General features: G+C 44.1%; 2 protein-coding genes across 3 annotated transcripts; both read left to right on the top strand.

Annotated features, from left to right (window-relative positions):
- The first annotated feature begins 5,112 nt into the window (after nucleotides 1–5,112).
- On the top strand, nucleotides 5,113–7,731 carry LOC117842267 (salutaridine reductase). Its single transcript, XM_034722656.2, has 5 exons — nucleotides 5,113–5,272; nucleotides 5,393–5,639; nucleotides 6,110–6,175; nucleotides 6,563–6,757; nucleotides 7,128–7,731. The coding sequence occupies exons 1-5, from the start codon at nucleotides 5,238–5,240 to the stop codon at nucleotides 7,509–7,511; spliced, it is 927 nt and encodes a 308-aa protein (XP_034578547.1). The 5' UTR covers nucleotides 5,113–5,237; the 3' UTR covers nucleotides 7,512–7,731.
- Nucleotides 7,732–11,838: 4,107 nt separating this feature from the next.
- On the top strand, nucleotides 11,839–20,773 carry LOC117844723 (ubiquitin-like domain-containing protein CIP73). Of its 2 annotated transcripts, none has more exons than XM_034725494.2 (16): nucleotides 11,839–12,203; nucleotides 12,955–13,077; nucleotides 13,818–13,935; nucleotides 14,453–14,533; nucleotides 15,420–15,532; nucleotides 15,648–15,689; nucleotides 15,763–15,903; nucleotides 15,990–16,074; nucleotides 16,153–16,334; nucleotides 17,184–17,348; nucleotides 17,436–17,507; nucleotides 17,591–17,702; nucleotides 18,259–18,639; nucleotides 19,457–19,791; nucleotides 19,871–19,977; nucleotides 20,382–20,773. In XM_034725494.2, exons 2-16 carry the CDS (start codon nucleotides 12,961–12,963, stop codon nucleotides 20,392–20,394), a joined length of 2,064 nt encoding a protein of 687 aa, XP_034581385.1. In that variant the 5' UTR covers nucleotides 11,839–12,203; nucleotides 12,955–12,960; the 3' UTR covers nucleotides 20,395–20,773. The 2 variants fall into 2 exon arrangements, with proteins under 2 accessions (XP_034581385.1, XP_034581386.1); XM_034725495.2 differs by having other exon boundaries at nucleotides 12,069–12,203; nucleotides 15,763–15,825.
- The last annotated feature ends 12 nt before the right edge of the window (nucleotides 20,774–20,785 follow it).

The following is a 20,785-nucleotide window of genomic DNA, read 5'->3' as shown; positions in this document are numbered from 1 at the left end:
ATCTAATCAAAGATGGAACGCTCTTAATTTCTTGTATCAACATAATTTTTAGCGAAATTTTTAAGGTTGGAAGATCACTTTCAAAGTATGGAGCAAAGGAATAAGTTTTCTATATATGAACCCAATATGTTATGTGATTTTTTTTCTCTTCTGACTGATTGCCCATTAAAACCACACTTGTACGTTTCATGCTCGTAGAGATGCGCTCTCAAACACTCTTGCCATATCTCTCCGTTTACCACCTCAAGTTCTCAACAAATCACTACACACATTTGATATTGTCACAACCTAGATTGTAATTATTTGGTACAAGAAGTAAAGAGCAAGAGGAATCGAAAGTAGAGAAGCACAACAGCTGGGCAAAAGGTACAGCAACTGCAAGCAAGGGATCATGCTACGTGGAGTGAGGATATCTTGGTAATAAGGATCCGCTAGTGCGCAAGAATGGGGATTAGGAGGTAAGTGAAGCTATGATGATATTGTTGTTAAATTCAAGAGGCAAAATGAGTTAGTGAGCTGATTTGTAATAAAAATTCCGTGTGGGTGCAAGGTCTAAGGTTGTATTTGTTCTATTCTTTCGAGCGCTCAGCAAACTATTTTGCCTCATCCTCATGACACGTTTTAGGCAAAAGCAATTAATTTAGCTGTTAGGCGTCTTTCATATCGAGTCATTTAAACAGCGGAAAACCAAATATTCATCAGGTCCAAGGTATTCTACTGCAGTAAGTATACCGGGCTCTGGATCCTTAAAAAAAAAAAGCTTTGCTACGGTACTCCGAAATAACTGTGGTCCTTTCATTTATGTAGGTCTAGGTGGTTAGGATGAATTATTTACCTCCTAAGAGGTAATAAAATAAATATTTATCCATATATTTTTAAATTTTAAAAATATGAAAAATATGGGAAATATCTTTCAAGATCTAACTAACATGCATGCACTGTTGCATCACACCTACCATGTACCTTGATAGGCTTTGAAAGGAAAAAAAATCTGACTTGCATCCATGCACGGTCCACAGTTGCATCACATTTAACGTGATACGCTCTTCTCTCTGTTTTTTTTTTCTTTTGAAGATGAACGTGGCATGCTTTCAAAGAGAGAAGAAAAGTGTGTGACGTCGTGGCATAATAAGAGGCCAAACGTGATGTAGCATTTTTATTATTTTCCATAACGCGTACGTCTTTTTTTAGAACACATAACGTGTGTGGTGTGGCTGTTTATCTTTTTTGACGTGAACATGTACTAGCGGAGGCCAAAAATCTCGGAGGCGAGAGTTGCTTGTGGGGTTTGGGGACAAATCAGATCGCGAGGACTGACTGGCCGGCGAGCACCCTCGCTCAGTCGGGCTCGGGCCAGGATTAACAACGGCAGCCCAATCACGTCCCCGAGATTATTAAAAAAATGAAGGATTCATCGGAACTCTTACCTCGTAATCCGGAGTACCTTAGCAACGCGCCTCAAAAAATTATTAGGACTCCCTATAATACGTTTTTGAGGATTGGACATTAGAGGATAGGTAGTTTGGGCGTGTTTGGCATGCCTCTTGAGCTTAACTCCAGCAACTCCAGCCAATTTTCTAACTAAACATCCCAATTCCAAAATTTTATGGAGCTGTAATGCAAATGGAGGTGGAGTTTTGGAGCACCTCTTTTGTAGCTCCAAAACCACCCAATATGAACCTCCTCGTGGAGTTGGTGGGTAATCACCCACCAATACCACTGGTTATGTGAAAAACGGTTCGCTTCTTTTCTCCCGAGCCCACTGCGCCATTCTTTCTCCTTCCGCGTGCCCGCTCCTGTTCTCCTCGCGGCCGTCATCTTCCTCCCCCACTACCGGCCATCGTCTTCCTCCCCTGCTGCCCGCGCTTCCCCTCCTCCCTCTTTCCCGAGCCCCCGCCCCCACTCACGCTCCTCAGCGCCGCCGTCAAGGCCCTCTCCTTGTCCTCCTCGCCGGTCGACGCCTTCCACCTCCTCTCCACTCTCCGCCGCCTCCACGCGCCGGACCACCTCAGCTTTCTGCCCCTCCTCGGCTGCGCCTCCTCTTTGCCGCTCCACTCTGCGCTCCACTCGCTGCTCCTCCACCTCGTCTTCCTCTCCCACAGGATGCGAGAGGACGAGTGCTACGGGTGCGTGTACCAGCGCGAGGACGGCACCGGCCGTGTCGGCGTGTTGTTGGCGCGTGAGCTCGTGGCCGTCACCAGCAACGCGCTCAAGACGAACATCACGACCCTAGGCCCACTGGTGCTCCCCCTATCGGAGCAGCTCAAGTTCCTCAGGTCCCTTGTGCTCCGGCGCTCCTGTGGCGGCGGAGCCCGCCCCTACCTCCCGGACTTCCGGCGCTCCTGTGGCGGCGGAGCCCGCCCCTACCTCCCGGACTTCCGGCGCGCGTTACTTCACTCCTGGGAGTTCTTGAAATATAAGATAGTTTTTTGGTAATGCTATGGCTCGTGCATCCGGATGCGTCGGACGCTGGTCAACAACAATATATGATGCTTCCTATCTGGTCGGTCTGCCTTATCCATTCCCACCGTTCTTTTCTTTCCCATCCTCACGAGCCGCACGCTCCAACCGGGATGCTCCCTTGCCACCGTCTCACCGACCTGCTTCCTTGCCACCGGATTGCCACGCCGCTCTTGCTGCTCCTTTTGGCCTACACCGACCAGTGATGGCGCCACCGGATCTTGCCACCCGCCTTCAACAGGATGCAGCGCGGCTGCAGTCTGCCCTGGCCAGCTGGTTGGTGCTCCCCCACCGCTCCATGCTCCGCAAGTCGAGCTCTGCCCACTGGTCGGCATCCTCATCGCCAGGTCACCATTCTCACCGGCGGCACCATCCTCATCGAGCAACAGGGGCAATTTCGCGAAATGATTGCAATTGCGTGGGGTTGGGGAAGAATCCATGGTGGCTGCTATCATACTCTAGGAATAAGAAGACTCCACCACGGCTAGGGTGAGCCGCGCCGGTCGCCGCCATCCTACTCCTCCTCCACCGTTTCCTAGCACCGGATCCCACTGTGCAATGCTCCTCCTACTAGGGTTTGCTGAATGTTGCAAGCGTATGTTTCATATATTTCAGAAGAATGTTGCAAGTGTTTCATGTGGATGTTGCAAAGTAGATCTAAATGTTGTGATGTTGCATATGTTTCACACACATGTTGCAAGTTGCAAGTGTTTTATCTGGATGTTGCATTTTCAATGAAAGATTTAAATGTTCCATGCAACATGGAACAGATGTTGCGGCAGATTTTTTTCCTCATCATCAATAGATGGCTAATAATTTTTTTCAACATATTTTTTATGTTAGAAACGGTGATTTTCTATGCTGCAAACATTTATTTTCTATGTTGCAGATGCTATTTTTTGATGTTACATGGACCAACGGAGTGTCGGACGTCTGGGCGCTAGCGACGCTGTAATTTTTAGGACTCCTGTAATACGTTTTTCAGGATTGGAGGATAGGTAGTTTGTTTGGAGCGGACCCGGGATGGAGCGGACCCGGGACGGAGTGGCCTGCAAAAATCGACGGGACGACGCCACCTGCACTCACGCGCGCGTCACTCGCCCATCTCCTTCCCGACCGATTTATTCGCTGCTCTGTCCTCTCCGTGGCGGCGCATCTAGAGAGCGGCGGGCGCGACGCCGTGCACCGGTGATGCAGCCGCGGTGGACGCGCTCCCTCTTCTCCGTCCAAGCAAGCGTCCTCTTCTCTCCCTCCTGCACGCATCGGAGGGGAGGCCCTCCTCTCTCGTCTCGTCCGATGGCACCCCACCTGCACGTATCGGAGGGGAGCCCAGGGACGCCACCGTGCGCCTTCCTCTCTCATAGGCCACTTCTCGTCTCCGCTTCCTCTCTCCTCCTCGGCTGTCGGATCTCGGTTCTCTTTGCCCAAGGTAAGTAAACCCTAGCAGCCTAGCACCGGACATATGTTTTTTTCCCTTGTCAATTTCTTCCCACTACATGTGAATAAGTTGCCATTACGATGTGATATGTGTTTAAGCCACGATAATCTGGTCAGTAAACCCCAGGCTCCACTTAAACCATATTAATTTGGTCAGTAAGCCGTAGGCTCTGTAAAAATTGTGGTTAAGCCATGTAGGAGTGCAATGCAGAAGGTGTAGCAAGGCATTTTCAAAACATTGCAGTGTACATGGCTTCTTATTTGTGGTTTGTGGGTGGACATGACTTAATGACATATTTGTTATTTGGTCAATACTCATGATCGCACTTGAAAGTTCGTTGTGACATCACCGGCCTTAAATGTCGGATCCCACCGCTGGCATGCAGGGTGGGATGCCTATGTCTTATGCAGCTGCTGTAAGGGCCTGTTTAGTTATGGTTGCTTATCCATAAGCAACTTAAAAATAAGCAAATAAGTTGCTTATAACCTAAACACTCTTGCTTATAGACTTGCTTATAAGTTGCTTATGCATAAGCAAATAAGCAACTTTTGAGTTCCTTATGGTTGCTTATGGGGCACTTTACACCTCCTACCCTCATTCTCTCTCCTCTCTCCCCTTTCTCTCTCCTCTATCTCGTCACCACTCAGGCCCACTGCCGGTTCCGCCCGCCGCCACCGCTGCGCCGGCCGCCGGCCGCCTCCGCACCGCGCGCCCGCCGCTCGCGCCCCACCGCGGCCCGCCGCTCGCGCCCCGCTCGGTCCCCACAGGAGCTGGGTTGTTAGGGGTAGAGGGAAATGTGATGGCAGGGGTAAATATGTCAATAGCAATCAGATAAGCAACCCAAACCAAACACCTAGACTTATAAATAAGCAACTACAATAAGCAACTTAAGTTGCTTATAAATAAGCATCCATAACCAAACAGGTCCTAATTCTTGATTGTGTTGGTCTGACGTGTGGGTCGGCGGAGCAAGGGTTTGTGTTGTTTGTGGGTTTGTGTTGTTTGTGGGGACTGACGATTGGGTGGCGTCCTAGGGGATCCATCTGTGCACATGCCCCATAGGAAAGTCTACTAACTGTAGGGATTAGGAACGTTTCTGATGACGTGGCTATTCCTGTATTTTACACTTGGCTATTGAGTTGGCCTTTTCTGCTGGGATCAGCTCGTAACGGCTCTTAGCACTGGAACTTTTTGGATGTAGGGGTTATTTTTAAAAAAATTGTGGTTAAGCCAAAGGCTGGTCGGGCGGCGAATCATCGTCCTCTCGAATCCCAAAGGCTTTAGGTGCTAGCAGTTCCTCCCCTCACGCCCGCGCCGCCCCGATCGGAGAGGAGGAAACATGGACGCGACCGTCTCGAATCCGTCGATCAAGAGGTACGCCGGCGGAACCCGCCCTCCTGCCCCACTCCAGTTTCTGCCACCAGGCGCCGAGCGAGTTCCCCCCGCCCGCTGATTCCGTGAGCCCGTCGGCGCTGCCGCGCCGGGTGCGTTCAGAATCGCGCTGGTCACCGGGGGAAACAAGGGGGTCGGTCTCGAGACGTGCCGGCAGCTGGCGACCAAGGGGCTCAAGGTCGTCCTGACGGCGAGGAACGAGGCGAGGGGGTTGGAAGCGCTCGAGGCCATCCGGCGCTCCGGCGGCGTCGCCGAGGTTTTCTTCCACCAGCTCGACGTCACCGACCCCTCCAGCGCCGCCCGGCTGGCGGATTTCGTCAGGGGCCAGTTCGGGAGGCTTGACATCCTGGTATGGCCTCCCCTTTGCATCTCGCTTCGCTCGGTGATGTTTTCTCCATGAATTTGGGGAAGTAGGAATCGATGCTGTTCCAATATACTATTGCTCCGGCTGATTTTTTTTTTTGACTGAATTTGGGGAGTAGCAGAGACACCGGCAGAGATATGCATTCCGTTTTGCTCTTTCTACTTAAATTGAACTTGGTACTTTAACATATAGAAGTGGCAACTGACCTCATACTCTGTTGTGCTGAATTTTGTTTTAGACAATCAGCAGCATTCCCAACAAGGTGGAATACTTATAAACTCTATTCTCAATGCTTTTTTTTCTTTGCTTCAAAGTTCCAGAAAACCATGTATTGAGTGAACTTATTGTGCACCTTTTGCGTTTCTGATTTATCACACATTAGTGTTTGAATGAAGTGATTGTTCACTGAATTATTTGCAATGCATCATCATACTTTCTCGTCTTGTTGCATGTAGATCAATAATGCTGGGATTTCAGGTGTTGACAGAGATCCAGTTTTGGTTGCCAAAGTCAAGGATCAGGTACCCTTAACTAAATCAAAATATTAAATTCAAAGTACTGTTGTTTTGTAGGAGCAGTTTGTGAGCAATTCCTATGTAATTCATACATTTCTCAAGAAAGTAAAGTTAATGTAGCTGTAGTTGCCTGTTTCTATAGTTGTTTCCTGTTTGTCTTTCAAGAGGTTGACATGTTATGTGGTAAACATCTTCGTTTGAGTTTGACAATCCTTAAGTTATTCAATTCAGCCAGCCAGCCACCAGGTTCAGAAGTGAATTGCATGTTAGACTGTACCTTCACCTACAACCTGACTATTTACTGAATAACATGATTATATATGTATGCAACACTAAGAAAAATAGAAGTATCTGTTTGATTGAAGAATAATAAATATTTTTATGCAAGGATAGGTTGAAAGCATGGATGTGAACCAGAGAGTTGAATGGATGAGAGAAAATTCAAAAGAGACATATGAGGAAGCTAAACAGTGTATGAGGACGAACTACTATGGTGCCAAGATTGTCACAGAGGCACTGCTTCCCCTTCTTCAGTTATCCTCCTCTGGAAGAATTGTCAATGTTTCGTCAGGCTTTGGACTGCTGAGAGTAAGTCCTGTAAATATCAAAGCTATTGAACACAGGTCATTGTCAACTACTAAGGCGCCCTTTGTTTTGAGTTTTTTTTTTCTGTTGCACAACAACCAATAGCCTTCCGGAGAAGCATTCTTGTTTGTGTCCACATTCCACAATTTTCTTTCAGTGCAACTTGTAACGTCTTATGCAGATGCAGGCACCAGTAGAATTTTTTTTCTTTTTTTAATGGTGGTTTCTATATTACCACAAAAATTTAAGTGATGCCACTGAACATTTCTACTGGGGGTTGCATGCAATAAAAATGTACACTTTGTTTTAGTCCACTTCCCTTGTTCTTGTTCACTTCCAGTTAATGAAGATCGTACCCTTTCTTTTTTAGCAGAACTTCAACAGTGAAGAACTTAGGAAGGAGTTCGATGACATAGACAATCTTACTGAAAAGAGACTGGAGGAACTGTTGGATTTGTTCCTAGAAGATTTCAAGGCCAACTTACTAGAGGCACATGGGTGGCCAACAGGTGGATCTTCAGCCTACAAAGTTGCCAAAGCGGCCCTTAATGCATACACAAGGGTTCTTGCTAAGAAGTATCCTACACTGCGTATCAACTGTCTGACACCTGGTTATGTCAAGACCGATATGTCTATGCACATGGGAGTATTGACACTTGAAGAGGGTGCTCGCAACCCTGTGAAGGTTGCTCTCTTGCCTGACGATGGGCCAAATGGTGCTTATTTTGATCTGAATGGGGAGGCATCCTTTGTGTGATCATATTATATATGATCATCTCTCTCTTAGTTTCAGAATGAAAGAAAGGGTTATAGAGTAGTTGGTGCCCATAAGTATTGTAGTTTGACTTGTGTACTCAAACTAGCACGCTGAGTACATCGTAGAGCTCCACACCATGATTCCTCATCTTCTGTATGATCTCTCTTTAGACGTTTCACATTTGCAATGGATCACTGATCTCTCTGGAGAACTTTGCATATTTTCAATGGACCACGCTTTTCAATGGACCATCGTGGAGCTCCAAACACCATGTTCGGCCGGCGGTGGGCTGCGGCGCGGGACGCGGCTCCCTCGCGGGCGACGGCCGGCACGGGACGCCAGCGTGCAAGTCCTCGCAGCTTCGACTTGCGACGTGAGGCGGCTTGCGCGTGCCGGCGCTGGCATGCGGTTAGCGGCACCCTTCACATGCGGCGTGCAGCAGCTCGTGCACGTCCTCCGATGGGACCAGGTCGGCGTCGGCTAGAGGAAGGACAAGCGAGGCTAGAGGAAGGACAGCATGACCTGTTTTTATCCTTCTCTCTTTAAAATCACGTGGTGGAAAAAAACAATTGCTCCCTGGTGGTTGAAATCATGTTGATGTCAACCTGGTTATATTAATTTGGATGAAGTAAGGGAAAAGGAGCATATAGATTGCACAAAACAAAGGAACATGTTTTATGATATTGTGAGGCTGTGTTCGATCGATGTTTGACCTGCATGCTTGGAAATACTAATGCAAACACTGTTGAACCACCAGTCCGTATAGGTCACAGTTGTATATAACTCCTTTGTTTGCTCAATATTTTCTGATAAACTAGAAGCATGCATGAATTTTTTTTAGAAAGAATGTATTTTTTCCTATGGATTGGTGGGACACATCACACATCAGCTCATGACAGACATTGCAGAGGCCACCTGGTTTGGTTATCTTTTACATTTGGGGAAATGTAGTAATATGAGTATGGTCCTATTCATAAGTTTCTTGCATTTTGTATTGCCAACAGGGCTGGACTGTGGATGGAGCGCATGCTCAGGGAGCACCTAGACAGAACCATGAACGAATCTTCAGTCACTTCATGTGAGACTTTAGGAAACCTATCAATGTCAAAATTAGAAGGTGATTTGGGTGATTTGATAACATCATAGAATGGTTTTTTATGTTTAATTTAATCCAGGCGGTGATATTCTATGTGAATCAGCTTTAATAGATTTGTTTTTGCATAAGTTAGAACTGCTATACGCAAGGGCTACCCTGTGCATGAAAGAATTAAATGTGATGTTGCCATTTGATCGAGGAAGCTAAAAAATTCAACGCCACACGGTTGTCACGGTGTCAATTACAGAACATTGTGATGCAGGTACTTCACTCCAGGAGTTCTCGAAATATAAGATAATTTTCAAAAACTATATGATGCAGGTAGAGGTTTGATGGTTCAATAAAAGATAGGTTGCCCTTCCCATGCCGATTGGCCTAGCCCCCTCTGGTGGCTGCTGGCACCCCCTTTGGGTGGAGGTGAAGAGGTGCAATTTTCGTCCCAAATCTCCGCCAAGGGGCCCTCATAGTGCTCGCATCAGGGTTGGAGGCAAGGTGCCGTCTGGAAAGCTCACGGATCGCAAGTTCATCATCTTCTCAACTGATGATGAGGCACCGACGATGAAGAAAAAGGGCATCATCGCACAACAAGGCGTTCAACAACAGTCCGCGGGATCAAGTGCAAGAGCTATGCGGAGAAGACGTCCGAGTACTGGCCGGTTGACTATGGAGGTGATAGCGACTTGGAGGACGATAGAGGCCCTGGATTGTGGGATGCTGTAGGCCATGACGAAGAAGAAGATTCCAACACGTACTGAGATTGGGCTGATTAGATGAAGAAAAGTAAGGAGGAAGAGGAACGTCATCAAGACAAGGGTAAAGAGAAAGATCTAGAAGACGACAGGTCAAAATTGGAGGAGCATGATCGTACGTGTTGTACCGCTTGCAGGAACAACATCCACTACCTCTTCGATGCCATCGACGACATCAAGCATAAATTGCAACCTCTGGATCAGAAGGTTGAAGACAGTGATCGCCATTAAGATGATGACTTCAAGTTCTTGCAGAGGAACGTGAGGAAGCTCTTCGGGATGTGCGGCAATATGAGGAAGAACAGAGCTAATGGTGAAGGAATCAGTGAATGTTTCGTGTGCGAGGAGTGCGGGCTGCGTCACTAGGAATGTCAGATGACCTTTGAAGTATCTTTTTGACTGTAAATTTAGGTTAGGTGAAGAAGACGACAAATGCACCCGCATTCTGTAGCCCGATCTGGCAATTGTCCAAATGTTTATTTTTTCAAAGTTTTAGTTTCGCATATCTAAAATTCTTGTGGGATTGTCCACTGATGAACGTAGTTTGAAACTTTCTGTTACTTTCAGCTTCAGGGTATTGTGCTTTGAAACTTTCTTAGTTACACTTAGTTTACATTAGCGATGATATGCTATATGCTTGTTAGTGTAAACATTGTGGATCATGTTCTTGTTACTGTCTCTATTTCTATCATGATCATTTTAATATTTTGGATTAAAATAAACCGTAAAATGCCTCTGATTCCAACAATTCAAAAATTTGATAGGGCTTTTTCAGTAGTTGGCTTTGCTGCACAATTGAAACCGAATACTTTTGATGGAACAAATTATAAGAGATGTGTTGGTAAGATGCAACTATGGCTCATGGCCATGAACGTGTGGTTCATCACAGAAGGTGTACCTTTGGGGCCATGCACTCTCTACGAGGAGAGAGTATACTGATATGCTGACACCTTGTTTAGAGAAGCTATGATCGGTGTTCTTGGAGAGAACTTGGTCGATGCTTACATAAAGTTTACCTCTAGCAAGGAATTGTGGAATGCACTGGAGTTTACATGGAGTTTATTTATTATTACATTTTATATGGTATGCAATCCTTTTTTTATCACGTGGGTGCGCATGTGCATATCCACTAGTCTTTTATTAAAAAACCGAAGGATTCATCCGAACTCTTACCTCCTAAGAGCAACTCCAAAAGCTCCCTTAAAATTATCCCAAAACCTTATTTAGGGGAAAAACAAACAAAAGTTACCTCCAACAGCTCCCCAATCCTTCCCATAAAAATGCGCGTATGCTAAAAACAATTCAGTTGCCCCGCATATATGCGGGGTCCGTTCCTTTCCCAATAGCCCTGAACACCTTCGTTCCTCACCGCCGACGACAGGGACGGGCGCCACCTGCTCGGCGTCGGCGTCGGCGTCCTCCTGCCCGCCCGTCTGGCTGCTCTCCTCGCTGATCCACTACAGCTTCTCCGCCACTTGCGCCGCCTCGACGTGGCGGGACCATGTCCTGCTTGGCCGCCAGCGCCTCAAAGGCGCGTCCTCCCTCGCGCTCAGCGACTACGCCGGCGATGGTTTCTGCGACGACGAAAAGGAGGAAGAGGAAAGGATGGAAAGCCTCTGGGAGGACCTCAACGACGATGACGCGGCGACCAGCTGACCCCGAAATGACGACATGTTCCTAGCAGGCTCCCTTGACGTGTCGCGCCGCTGGTCCATCGCCGGCGGCCCCAACGCCACCCAGAGGGTGAGGAGGGTAGCCAAGGACCAGCGCAAGACCGCCTCCGCGGTGTTGGGCGTGTCGAGGAGCTCACGACACCGGGGCTGATAGTGATGATGCGCACACCTAGGAGGATGTTCATGGCGCACAAGGGCAAGAGCAGGGTGCACATGGACGAGCAAGGCGCCGCCTCTGCATCAGCTTCCTCCTTCCTGCAATAAAAATCCCTTCAACAAAGGATGAGCAGATGCATTCGAGGGTAACATCGCCTAGCACGATGTCGACAGCAAGCTCTCCGGTGCTGCTGCCACACGCCTTTGGTGGCGAGCGCATCAAGGGCAACATGGACCTCGCCGGGTGGCGTTGCTGGCTCCAGCTGGCGTGCGTCAGCAGCGCCTGGCTGCTCTGGGTTGCTGGAGGAGGAAGAAGAAAGAATGAGATGGGGAGAGAGCACGGAGGCGCCGGGTCGGGCCCAATTTCGATGACATGGCCTGTTTTGAAATATTGGGGCTAGCTATTAGTGATCTCCTATGGGTTGATATGTTTTTAGGGAGAAAAAACTTTTTGGAAGAGCCCCAATACAAAATTTTGGGAAAAAATTTTAGGAAACTCTTGTAGTTGCTCCGAACAGCGCCCCTCAAAAAATTATTAGGGTTCCCTATAATTCATTTTTGAGATTGGAGGATAGGTAGTTTGTTTGGAGCGGCCCGCAAAAATCGACGGGACGGCGCCATCCGGCATCCGCACTCACGCGCGCACGCGCGCGTCACGCGCGGGTTTTCGCTCCCGAGTCCCGACTCGCTCATCTCCTTCCCGACCGATTCATTCGCTGCTCCGTCCTCTCCGCGGCGGCGCATCTGGAGAGCGGCGGGCGCGACGCCGTGCGCCGGTGACGCAGCCGCGGCGGACGCGCTCCCTCTTCTCCGTCCAAGCAAGCGTCCTCTTCTCTCCCTCCTGCACGCATCGGAGGGGAGGCCCTCCTCTCTCGTCTCGTCCGAGGGGACCCCCACCTGCACGCATCGGAGGGGAGCCCAGGGACGCCACCGCGCGCCTTCCTCTCTCGTAGGCCGCTTCTCGTCCCCGCTTCGTCTCTCCTCCTCGGCTGCCGGATCTCGGTTCTCTTTGCCCAAGGTAAGTAAACCCTAGCGGCCTAGCACCGTACATATGTTTTTTTTTCCCTTGTCAATTTCTTTGCACTACATGTGAACAAGTTGCCATTACGATGTGATATGTGTTGCAATGCAGAAGGTGTAGCAAGGCATTTTCAAAACATTGCAGTGTACATGGCTTCGTATTTGTGGTTGGACATGACTTGATGACATATTTGTTATTTGTTCAATACTCATGATCGCACTTGAAAGTTCGTTGTGACATCACTGGCCTTAAATCCTGGATCCCCACCGCTGGCATGCAGGGTGGGATGCCTATGTCTTATGCAGCTGCTGTAAATCTTGATTGTGTTGGTCTGACGTGTGGGTTGGCGGAGCAAGGGTTTGTGTTGTTTGTGGGGACTGACGATTGGGTGGCGTCCTAGGGGATCCATCTGTGCACATGCCGCATAGGAAAGTCTACTAACTTTAGGGATTAGGAACGTTCCTGATGATGTGGTTATTCCTGTATTTTACACTTGGGTTATTGAGTTGGCCTTTTCTCCAGATTCCTATAACAATCCATGTGAACTTGGTTGAAGAAACAGATGCTTTTTGATACTTGCATCATCATAGAGACAAAAATACCATGGATGGTTAGGCTACAAAGTCCCATGGAATACCTACATGCAATTGAGTTCCCCTTTTATTCCGTTTGAACTGATTTTATCTGGTAAAACACGTTACATGAACTACCTGTTGCTTTTTATGCATCTAAATTTTTCTTACTACAGGAGATCATGGAGAGTACTTCAGATGTGCAAATGCAACATTGTGCTGAAGATTCAGAGACTACAATTGAGATCAAAATCAAGACCTTGGATTCTCAGACATACAATTTGCGTGTGAATAAATGTGTATGTTGATGATGCATATCTCACAAACTGTTTGCTTGTACAAATACTTAACATAATTATTACACGCGTGTTATTTGCACTGTTATTTTTGGTTGCGTACTTTTGGTGAGAAGGTCAGGGGTTCCTCCATGCAAGATTTGTTCACGATTGTAGTGTTTTCTGAATTACACATAAATGACTAACTTTTTTGAAATATTTGAATGTGCATGTAAGATTATTAATTAAATAGTCTTACTCATTTGGATATGGTAGACTACTGGCCTTTGATTTGTATTGTTCCTCAGATTGTCATAAATTAGCACAAAAACTGTTGAGTAAAGGCACCTGGTTGTAAATCAGAAATTGTTTTGAAAATTCAACTGTCATCTGGTAGCTAGTTGTCCTTTTCCATCTAAGTAGGTAGATTGTTTTTGTTTGAAGCATTTATAGCTTTGATAATTTTATCTGTGGGCCCTGGATATGTTTGTGCACGTGGCCTTATGTGGGACTGCGTGCAGTAGAGTTACCTCTTAACCTCACTAAAAACACAACAACAAATGATTTTGGAAAAATGAAAATAGTTGTTGTAGTGATTATGGGTTTTAATATTAACCTCTGCGCTCTTTCGCTATATATTTTGCTGGAGACTGCAACTTTGAAACTAGAGGGTGCATAAGTGCATGACATATTTTTCAAATATTGTTTTAGATGTTTTTGTTTGTCAATGCATGCCACATGCTAATTTGTTGTCCCATTTGCAGGTGCCGGTTCCTCTGTTGAAAGAAAAAATTGCTACTGTAACAGGAATATTGTCTGAACAACAACGCTTGATTTGCCGTGGGAGAGTCCTAAAGGATGATGAACTCTTGTCTGCTTATCGTATCCTTATCTACTTAACCTTGCATTCTTTATTCAGTTTTTCTGTTTGCTTTGTAAGATTTGCTTACTCCATGTACAGAGAATATGTTATGTATTTGATTGGTAGATGACATCAAGCATATTAAAAACTTCATACATCTGTGTTGGGGTTTAATTTGCTACCACTTTGCAAGAAAATCTGCTTTATTTTTTTCCCACGTTCAATTTTCTTTTATTCGGTCTCTTTAGTTTCAAATATTCCCTCCAATCCAAAATGTAATGTTTTGGAATTTTTACTGGTTAAACTTTTTTAGCTTTACCGCCAAAAGTTGTAGAAATAGAGAATACCTGTTGGTCAGAAGGAAAATCTTAACATTCTTCCTATCGTGCTCAGTGCATTGATAAGCAATATGGATAATTCACATCTGTTTTATGTCGCTGTGAATCCTTTATATTGAGCATAGTATCAACTTTTAGTTTCTGAGGAGTTTACTCATCATTTATCCAATATGTTGCTTTTCCCTAATGACATTTTTAGATGTTGAAGATGGTCATACATTGCATCTTGTTGTTAGACAACCAGGCCAGTCAGCTCCATCAGGAAGTGCAGGAACTGAAGGTCTGAAATTCTAAGAATTGTAAATTTTGTGTGGACATTAACCAGTTACAAAATTAAAATTGAATAAAGCATATTTTTTAATGTCAGTGTTTGAATATTGCTTTCAAGGTGTCTGATATTTTTGGATGTATTGGTTCTGTTATGCGGTCAACCTGTTGAATTATGTTGTTACCATGTTCAGCTAACGTCATCAGGATACTATTTATATGTTTTGTTCACATGCTATGCTATAACGGTGTTTTGGTGGCTTACATCCTTTGACAAATGTTGTGATTGTCATGATCGTCAAGTTGTTCTGGTGTCTGTGGTGGAAGCTTTTGCCACAACACACTTTAGTTTTTGTGTTCAACTATCAGTTTCATATACTACCAGTACTCCAAATACCCGAAGTATTATTATTAGGTCTGTTTTCTTCTAGGAGCAGACACAATTTAACAAACGTGCCATGTACTAACAGTGCTGCCTTCAGTTTTTGTGTAGTCATGCTTATTTATGTACTTATCCAAGATGTAAAACTCGCACTTCTAAGTTCATCTAGTCCTAGTACAGGCCCATTAAGTTGTAGTAGTATTAGTTTTGAATGTTATCTGCGATGTAAGCTAATTTCATCTTTTGTGTTTTAGATCTTCCATATCCATGTTTTGGTTTGTGCTATTGACTTGCATGTGCTATATGGCAATTAACAATCTCAGTTAGAACTTCAGTTTGGAGCTAAACTAAGTTATTTGCTATTTGAAGGACTTGTCTGTGATGATCCAATCTTTGTTGGACTCCTTTAAACATAATGGGCATATTAGCATTACATTTCAGTGTTGCTTCTAGAACTATTCCATGTTCTCTTCTGGATATTAACTTCTATGCACTGTAAATTGGTACAATTTTACAGCTAATGCATCAAATTCTGGTCGTCGTCGTGGTCCCACAGTGGCAAGAAGTGTTGTACTTGAGGCTGTTAATGTGGATCCCGGGAGCAGTGAACTCCCAGCTTTTGTTGCCCAGGTGATATTAAATTCCTACGTGCATTGAGATGTTCTATCCCACCCTTCTTTTGCTGAAAAAAATAAATTTGTCATATAGCTTAATTATGTTCAAATTTGTCTTATTCTTTTGATAGATTCTCCAAAGCGTGCTTGGATCAATAAGCGCACAATCTTCGGTAATCCCTTGACCTAAATTAATTTAGATTGAAACGAAAGTAACTTATTTGAAAATGACTTCTCTGATGCTAGGGTGCTCCGGCATCTTCTGACACCAGACCTTCAGAACCTACACAATCTTCCATCCCAAATACTGTAAGAGTTGAACTTGACCAACAACAAACTCCTCTGCTTTTCCAGTCTGAGCCAGCACATGGGTCATCACAACCAAATGTAAATATTCGCTTGATTGATGTCACATGCTCACCTTGATTCCAAAATATCAGGATATAGTTTAATAATATATTCCTTTCTTGTAGGTAATCCCTGATGCCTTGACAACTATGTCTCAGTACATTGACTTTATGAGGGACTCATTTAGGAGGGAAGGCTTTAATCATAATGGTCTGACTTCGTTTTTCTATGAGCTACATCCATTATTTAATCTACTTAAGGTTTACCTCCATTTCTCTTTTTCTACAGGACAAGCAGAGGGTAATGTGGAAAACAGAACTGCAGGAAGTACTAGTGTTGGTGGTACACAAAATCAGGAAACCCAGCCTGAATCAACTTCTACACTTGGGCTTCATACTGCATCTTTGCTAGCTGAAACTATGCACTCTACTAGGCAAATTGTTGTTGAACAGGCCGGTGCATTGCTATCTGTAAGTAACATCTTTCAAACTCTTGGTGGCACCGGCTAGCTAAATCAAGCTGCTTGATGTATAGTTTAATGTCTTCTGGTCATTGCTATTGAGTTGAGGATACTGTGCATTACTTGATCAGTACTGATAATAAACCTCATATTTGTCTGATAGTAAACATATAAAATTTTCAATTCTTCCTACTTTGGTGCTGGTATAAATGTTCCCTTTTAATCTGTTTTACTATAATACGGCAAAATTGTGTTTGTAGATCCATGGACCCTCAATTGTCACTTTGTTAAATCCAGTCACTAATAGTAGACTAAAATCAAAAGCTCTACAGTGGCATCCAGTCTCTTGGTTATCATGCAATTTTGTGTACCATAAAGTAGCTTATTGAAATAATACATCGCATCCTTGTTGATTAAAAATGGAAACATAGACCTTCGATGTCCCCAGTTATTCTTTTTAAATGTCTTTATTATCTACTTGGCCGATTTTATAGTATCAAGGAAACAGTGCGGTGTTGATCATGACTGAACTATAAGAGTGCTTTTATTTGGTAATGAGTTATCTGTTCAGTCAGGAAATTGAAGCAGAATCCAAGTGTGTTAAGTCCTCATTTCAACATGTATACTGCAGCACTTCAGTAATGAATATTTTTTTCAGTGATCTGTCCCTCCCCCACCCCCCCACCCCCCCAAAAAAAAACAAAAACAAACAAACAAAAAGATTCTTATGCATGGCGATGCATTTTTATTTGAAGTTTGTTGCATCTATTTAATTATCTGCTTATATATATTTTTTTTTGTCATTTTCAACCGAACATCACTACATCTTGAAGTTAATACTCTTGTTAAATCAATCCAGCAACTCTCAGCTCAATTGGGAGATCTTCAGAACGTAACTGATCCTGCAACACGAAGGGACCTTCAAAGCAGTGCATTTCGCTCAGGATCTCTCCTTCAGAACCTTGGTTCTTTGCTTCTGGAACTTGGCCGCACCACAATGCTGCTGCGTATTAATCCTGCATCTGTAGGTTTTTTGTGGCAACTGTGCTGAACTTATTTCTGCTTGGAAATTATTTGTACTTTTGTATTGATTTATTTTACCTTCTTTCAGTCAGAAGCGGTTGTAAACTCTGGACCAGCTCTTTATATATCTCCATCAGGGCCTAATCCTCTTATGGTTCAAGTGAGTTATTAAAAGTTCTAATTTTAGCATTTACTGATGATCTCCTTGTCATGTTTGCCCATGTGCTAACTTATTTTGTTCAGCCTGTTCCATTTTTTCCAGGAAGGTCTGTCCAAATGGGTACATTATTTTCTGGTCTTGGTTCGCAAGGGTCTGTTTTACATCCAAGAGATGTTGATATCCATGTCCGTACAGGTGAGTAATGTTATTATCGTCTGTTACAGTTTCCGCTTGGTATGCTATCATCTTGCATGAGGCATCACATTTCTTTGACTGAATTTACATATAATTTTTTCGCATCAAGTCTAATTTTAAGTATGCTGAACTCTTTCATATGGCTTAACTGCCCTTTTTTTAAGACTAGTGTCAATCAAGATCGTGAATGGATTCAGTATCTAGAATATTAAATAAATAGATATATTTTCATCTATGGCATTTGAGGTGAACTTTTCATCTATACCGCCTGCCCGTGCCAATGACATGTAGAACCAAACCCCACATGGCATTGGCTAGCTTGGTGGTTTGGATGAAAAATGACCCTAAGCGGTGGTGTGGATGAAAATCCCTCAAATAAATAAGTACAAGAAGAGTGGACCCACCAAATCGAAAGTTTGGATGTTCCAGTCTCTAGCAGGCCCCTCCCCCTCTAAAAGAAACTTGATGTATCTTGATACCTGTTTTTTCTTGAGTACACATTTATCCTGTTACTTTGGTTATGGCAGTTGTTAATTGTGTTCTGTTTTGTTGTTAGGTGGGTCTGTGCCTGTAGCCAGTACTAACCCAAGTGAGACGGCTGGTGCACAAGCGAATAGGACAGGAGAGGTTTCGCATGCAAATATTGGTGAAGCATCTGCAGGGGTTGCAGGTGGCACTCCTTTTTCTGTTGAGTCTGGAGTTAGACTATTGCCACTTAGAACAGTGGTTGCCATGCCTGCTGGTATCAGTCGTGCTCCATCAGGGTCTTCTAGTGGAGGTGTTGGTATTATCTATCCACTGATCACCAGAGTTCGACAAAGAGCAAACACTATTGGTAACGATGAACGAAATGGTCAATCTCCAAATGAACCTGCTCGTAGTAGCACCCATCCTAATCAACAATCAATTCCTCAGTCATCTCAAGCTCATGAAGCAGGTGAGTTTTCCTCACTTCCATCTTTTCCTACCTTGTTTTATTGTGTTGCATTTATTCAATATAAACAAACTAGGGCTCAATAGGGTTGGACTGCTCCTAGTTGAGTTGATACTGAATCTGATCTGGCAGTGACTTATTTAGTTAGCAGACTAATCAAATCGAGCTAATATTAAAGATTTTCTTTCAAAGAAACTTCAATTAACTGATAACTCAAGTCAAATTATTGGCAGCCATTACATAGACAATCTAGCATGTGATCCTATCATAGCATGGGATTATGTGACAGTGAGTTTCCTCCTAAGGCAGTTAAGGAGTCGTACAGAATTAAAAATGCGAGGACCAGCTGAACAGGATAGAAATCAGATACAATTATGCCCCGTTTTGGACTCAGGATAGCTACCCATCTGATTTAATATTACCTGAGTACTCAAGAAATGTGCTGAGGCAGTGCAATAGTCTTTATGATATTCCATTTTTTCTTTTTAAAATTTAAATAATTTGTATACTAAATGTGTTGATTAGTACTTAAATATTACATATGTATATTATTTTTTTACTCCGAATCTGATAAATTAGCTATTAATTTATGATATTATGGAAGCTAACATCCAAGTACTCAATCTGATTGCACCCGCGGTTCTATATGAATGTGCACTACCTTTTCTTGGTCATACTTTGTTTTCTAGATGCTTTTCTGAATGAATGTTATGGTATTATTGAACTATTCCTCATTCTGGTGTTTGATATTTTTGGTTCACTTCCTGGTCTTATATGCTTTGTTTTACTTTTCTAGATCATCAATTGATTTTTTTTGCAGGTAATCTGGAATCTGTAGCTGATGTCAATGTGGGAAATGGCTCTGAGACCTCACCTGGGCAGCAGAATGGCCTGGTCACTCTCTCTCAGATAATGGACCTTCTTGGATCAATGCTCCCTGGAGAAAATGTTAGAGGAAATAGCTCGAGTCAGCAAGCACCAACGTCTTCTGCTGAGCAGGTAGATGGTAGAAATAGTGCAACAACACAAGTGTCAGGAGCCAGTGAGGAGGCGCTACACTTTGCTAGCATGGTCAGACAAATTATGCCATTTATCTCCCAAGTTGAAACACAGAATCAAAGTGCTCCACCAGACACTAGCAGCACACATGCACAGGCAAGTGCTGCTTCTGCTTATTATGTTTGATAGAACATTTAATCTCTTAATTGGTCTGTGACTTTGGTACTGGATTCAGGCTGCATCTGGGAGTGCAAACAGAGCAAGGGATGACCCAAGAGATTCTACGAGTTCCCATCAACATAACCGCGACCAAATTGATGAGCCTAATTCTAAAAGACAAAGGTGTGACACTGACTAGTCATTATAAATCAACTGTAATGCTTTTCTTGGATTTTTTTTTCTGGAACACGCTTTTCTTGGATATATTTGTCTGATCTTTGAACTTTCATTTATATGGGATCAAATGGTACCCCTAGATAGTCTTGGAGCCTTTATATTCTTTAGTGGTCTAGTAGGAAAAACACCTCCAATGCAACATTGGGATACTACTGTAGTTTTCAGTTATTGATCCAAAGTGGAGCTTGACCTAATTGGATAAATGTTTCACTGCATCATTGTCCCCTCAGAGCCGTGATTGGCTGCTTTCATTTCCTTAGAGCCCCAGCTGCTTTCAGTTCTTTAGAAGACCTCAAGACTTGTCACTGTTATTTGTGGACTAATCATTTTTCCTCTTAACATTTTTGCAGATTCAGCGACTGATTCAAATTTGCTTGAGAGATGAGAATCTTGCCAGTTCTTGCTTAACCCATCAAATTGTCAAATCGGGAGTTGAGGCAAATGGTGACGGTATTGAGACAAATGGATCTAGCTGTAGTATATAGTTGGCATTGAGGACACTGGACGAGGCACCTATGCTTATCTTTTTGCGCATCTTATAAGCTGTTATTTTTGAGTGCACAACCGTACATGCCGGCATCCGATCTCCAATATGTAGAAGCTTAATCTATCCGGGATGGAATTATTTATGCGATAAATCAAGCCTCTTCTCTGGTGGTTCTAGCCGGAGCATGTGGAGGACTTTTGCAATCAATAATATCGTTATGAGAATGTATAGTTCAAGTTTGTATGGTTTATTAAACATATTGTTGTC

Source organism: Setaria viridis, chromosome 2 (assembly GCF_005286985.2).
Source record: "Setaria viridis chromosome 2, Setaria_viridis_v4.0, whole genome shotgun sequence".
Classification (NCBI taxonomy): domain Eukaryota; kingdom Viridiplantae; phylum Streptophyta; class Magnoliopsida; order Poales; family Poaceae; genus Setaria; species Setaria viridis.
Note: the sequence above shows the minus strand (reverse complement) of the source record. Positions and strands in the feature narration are given on the sequence as shown.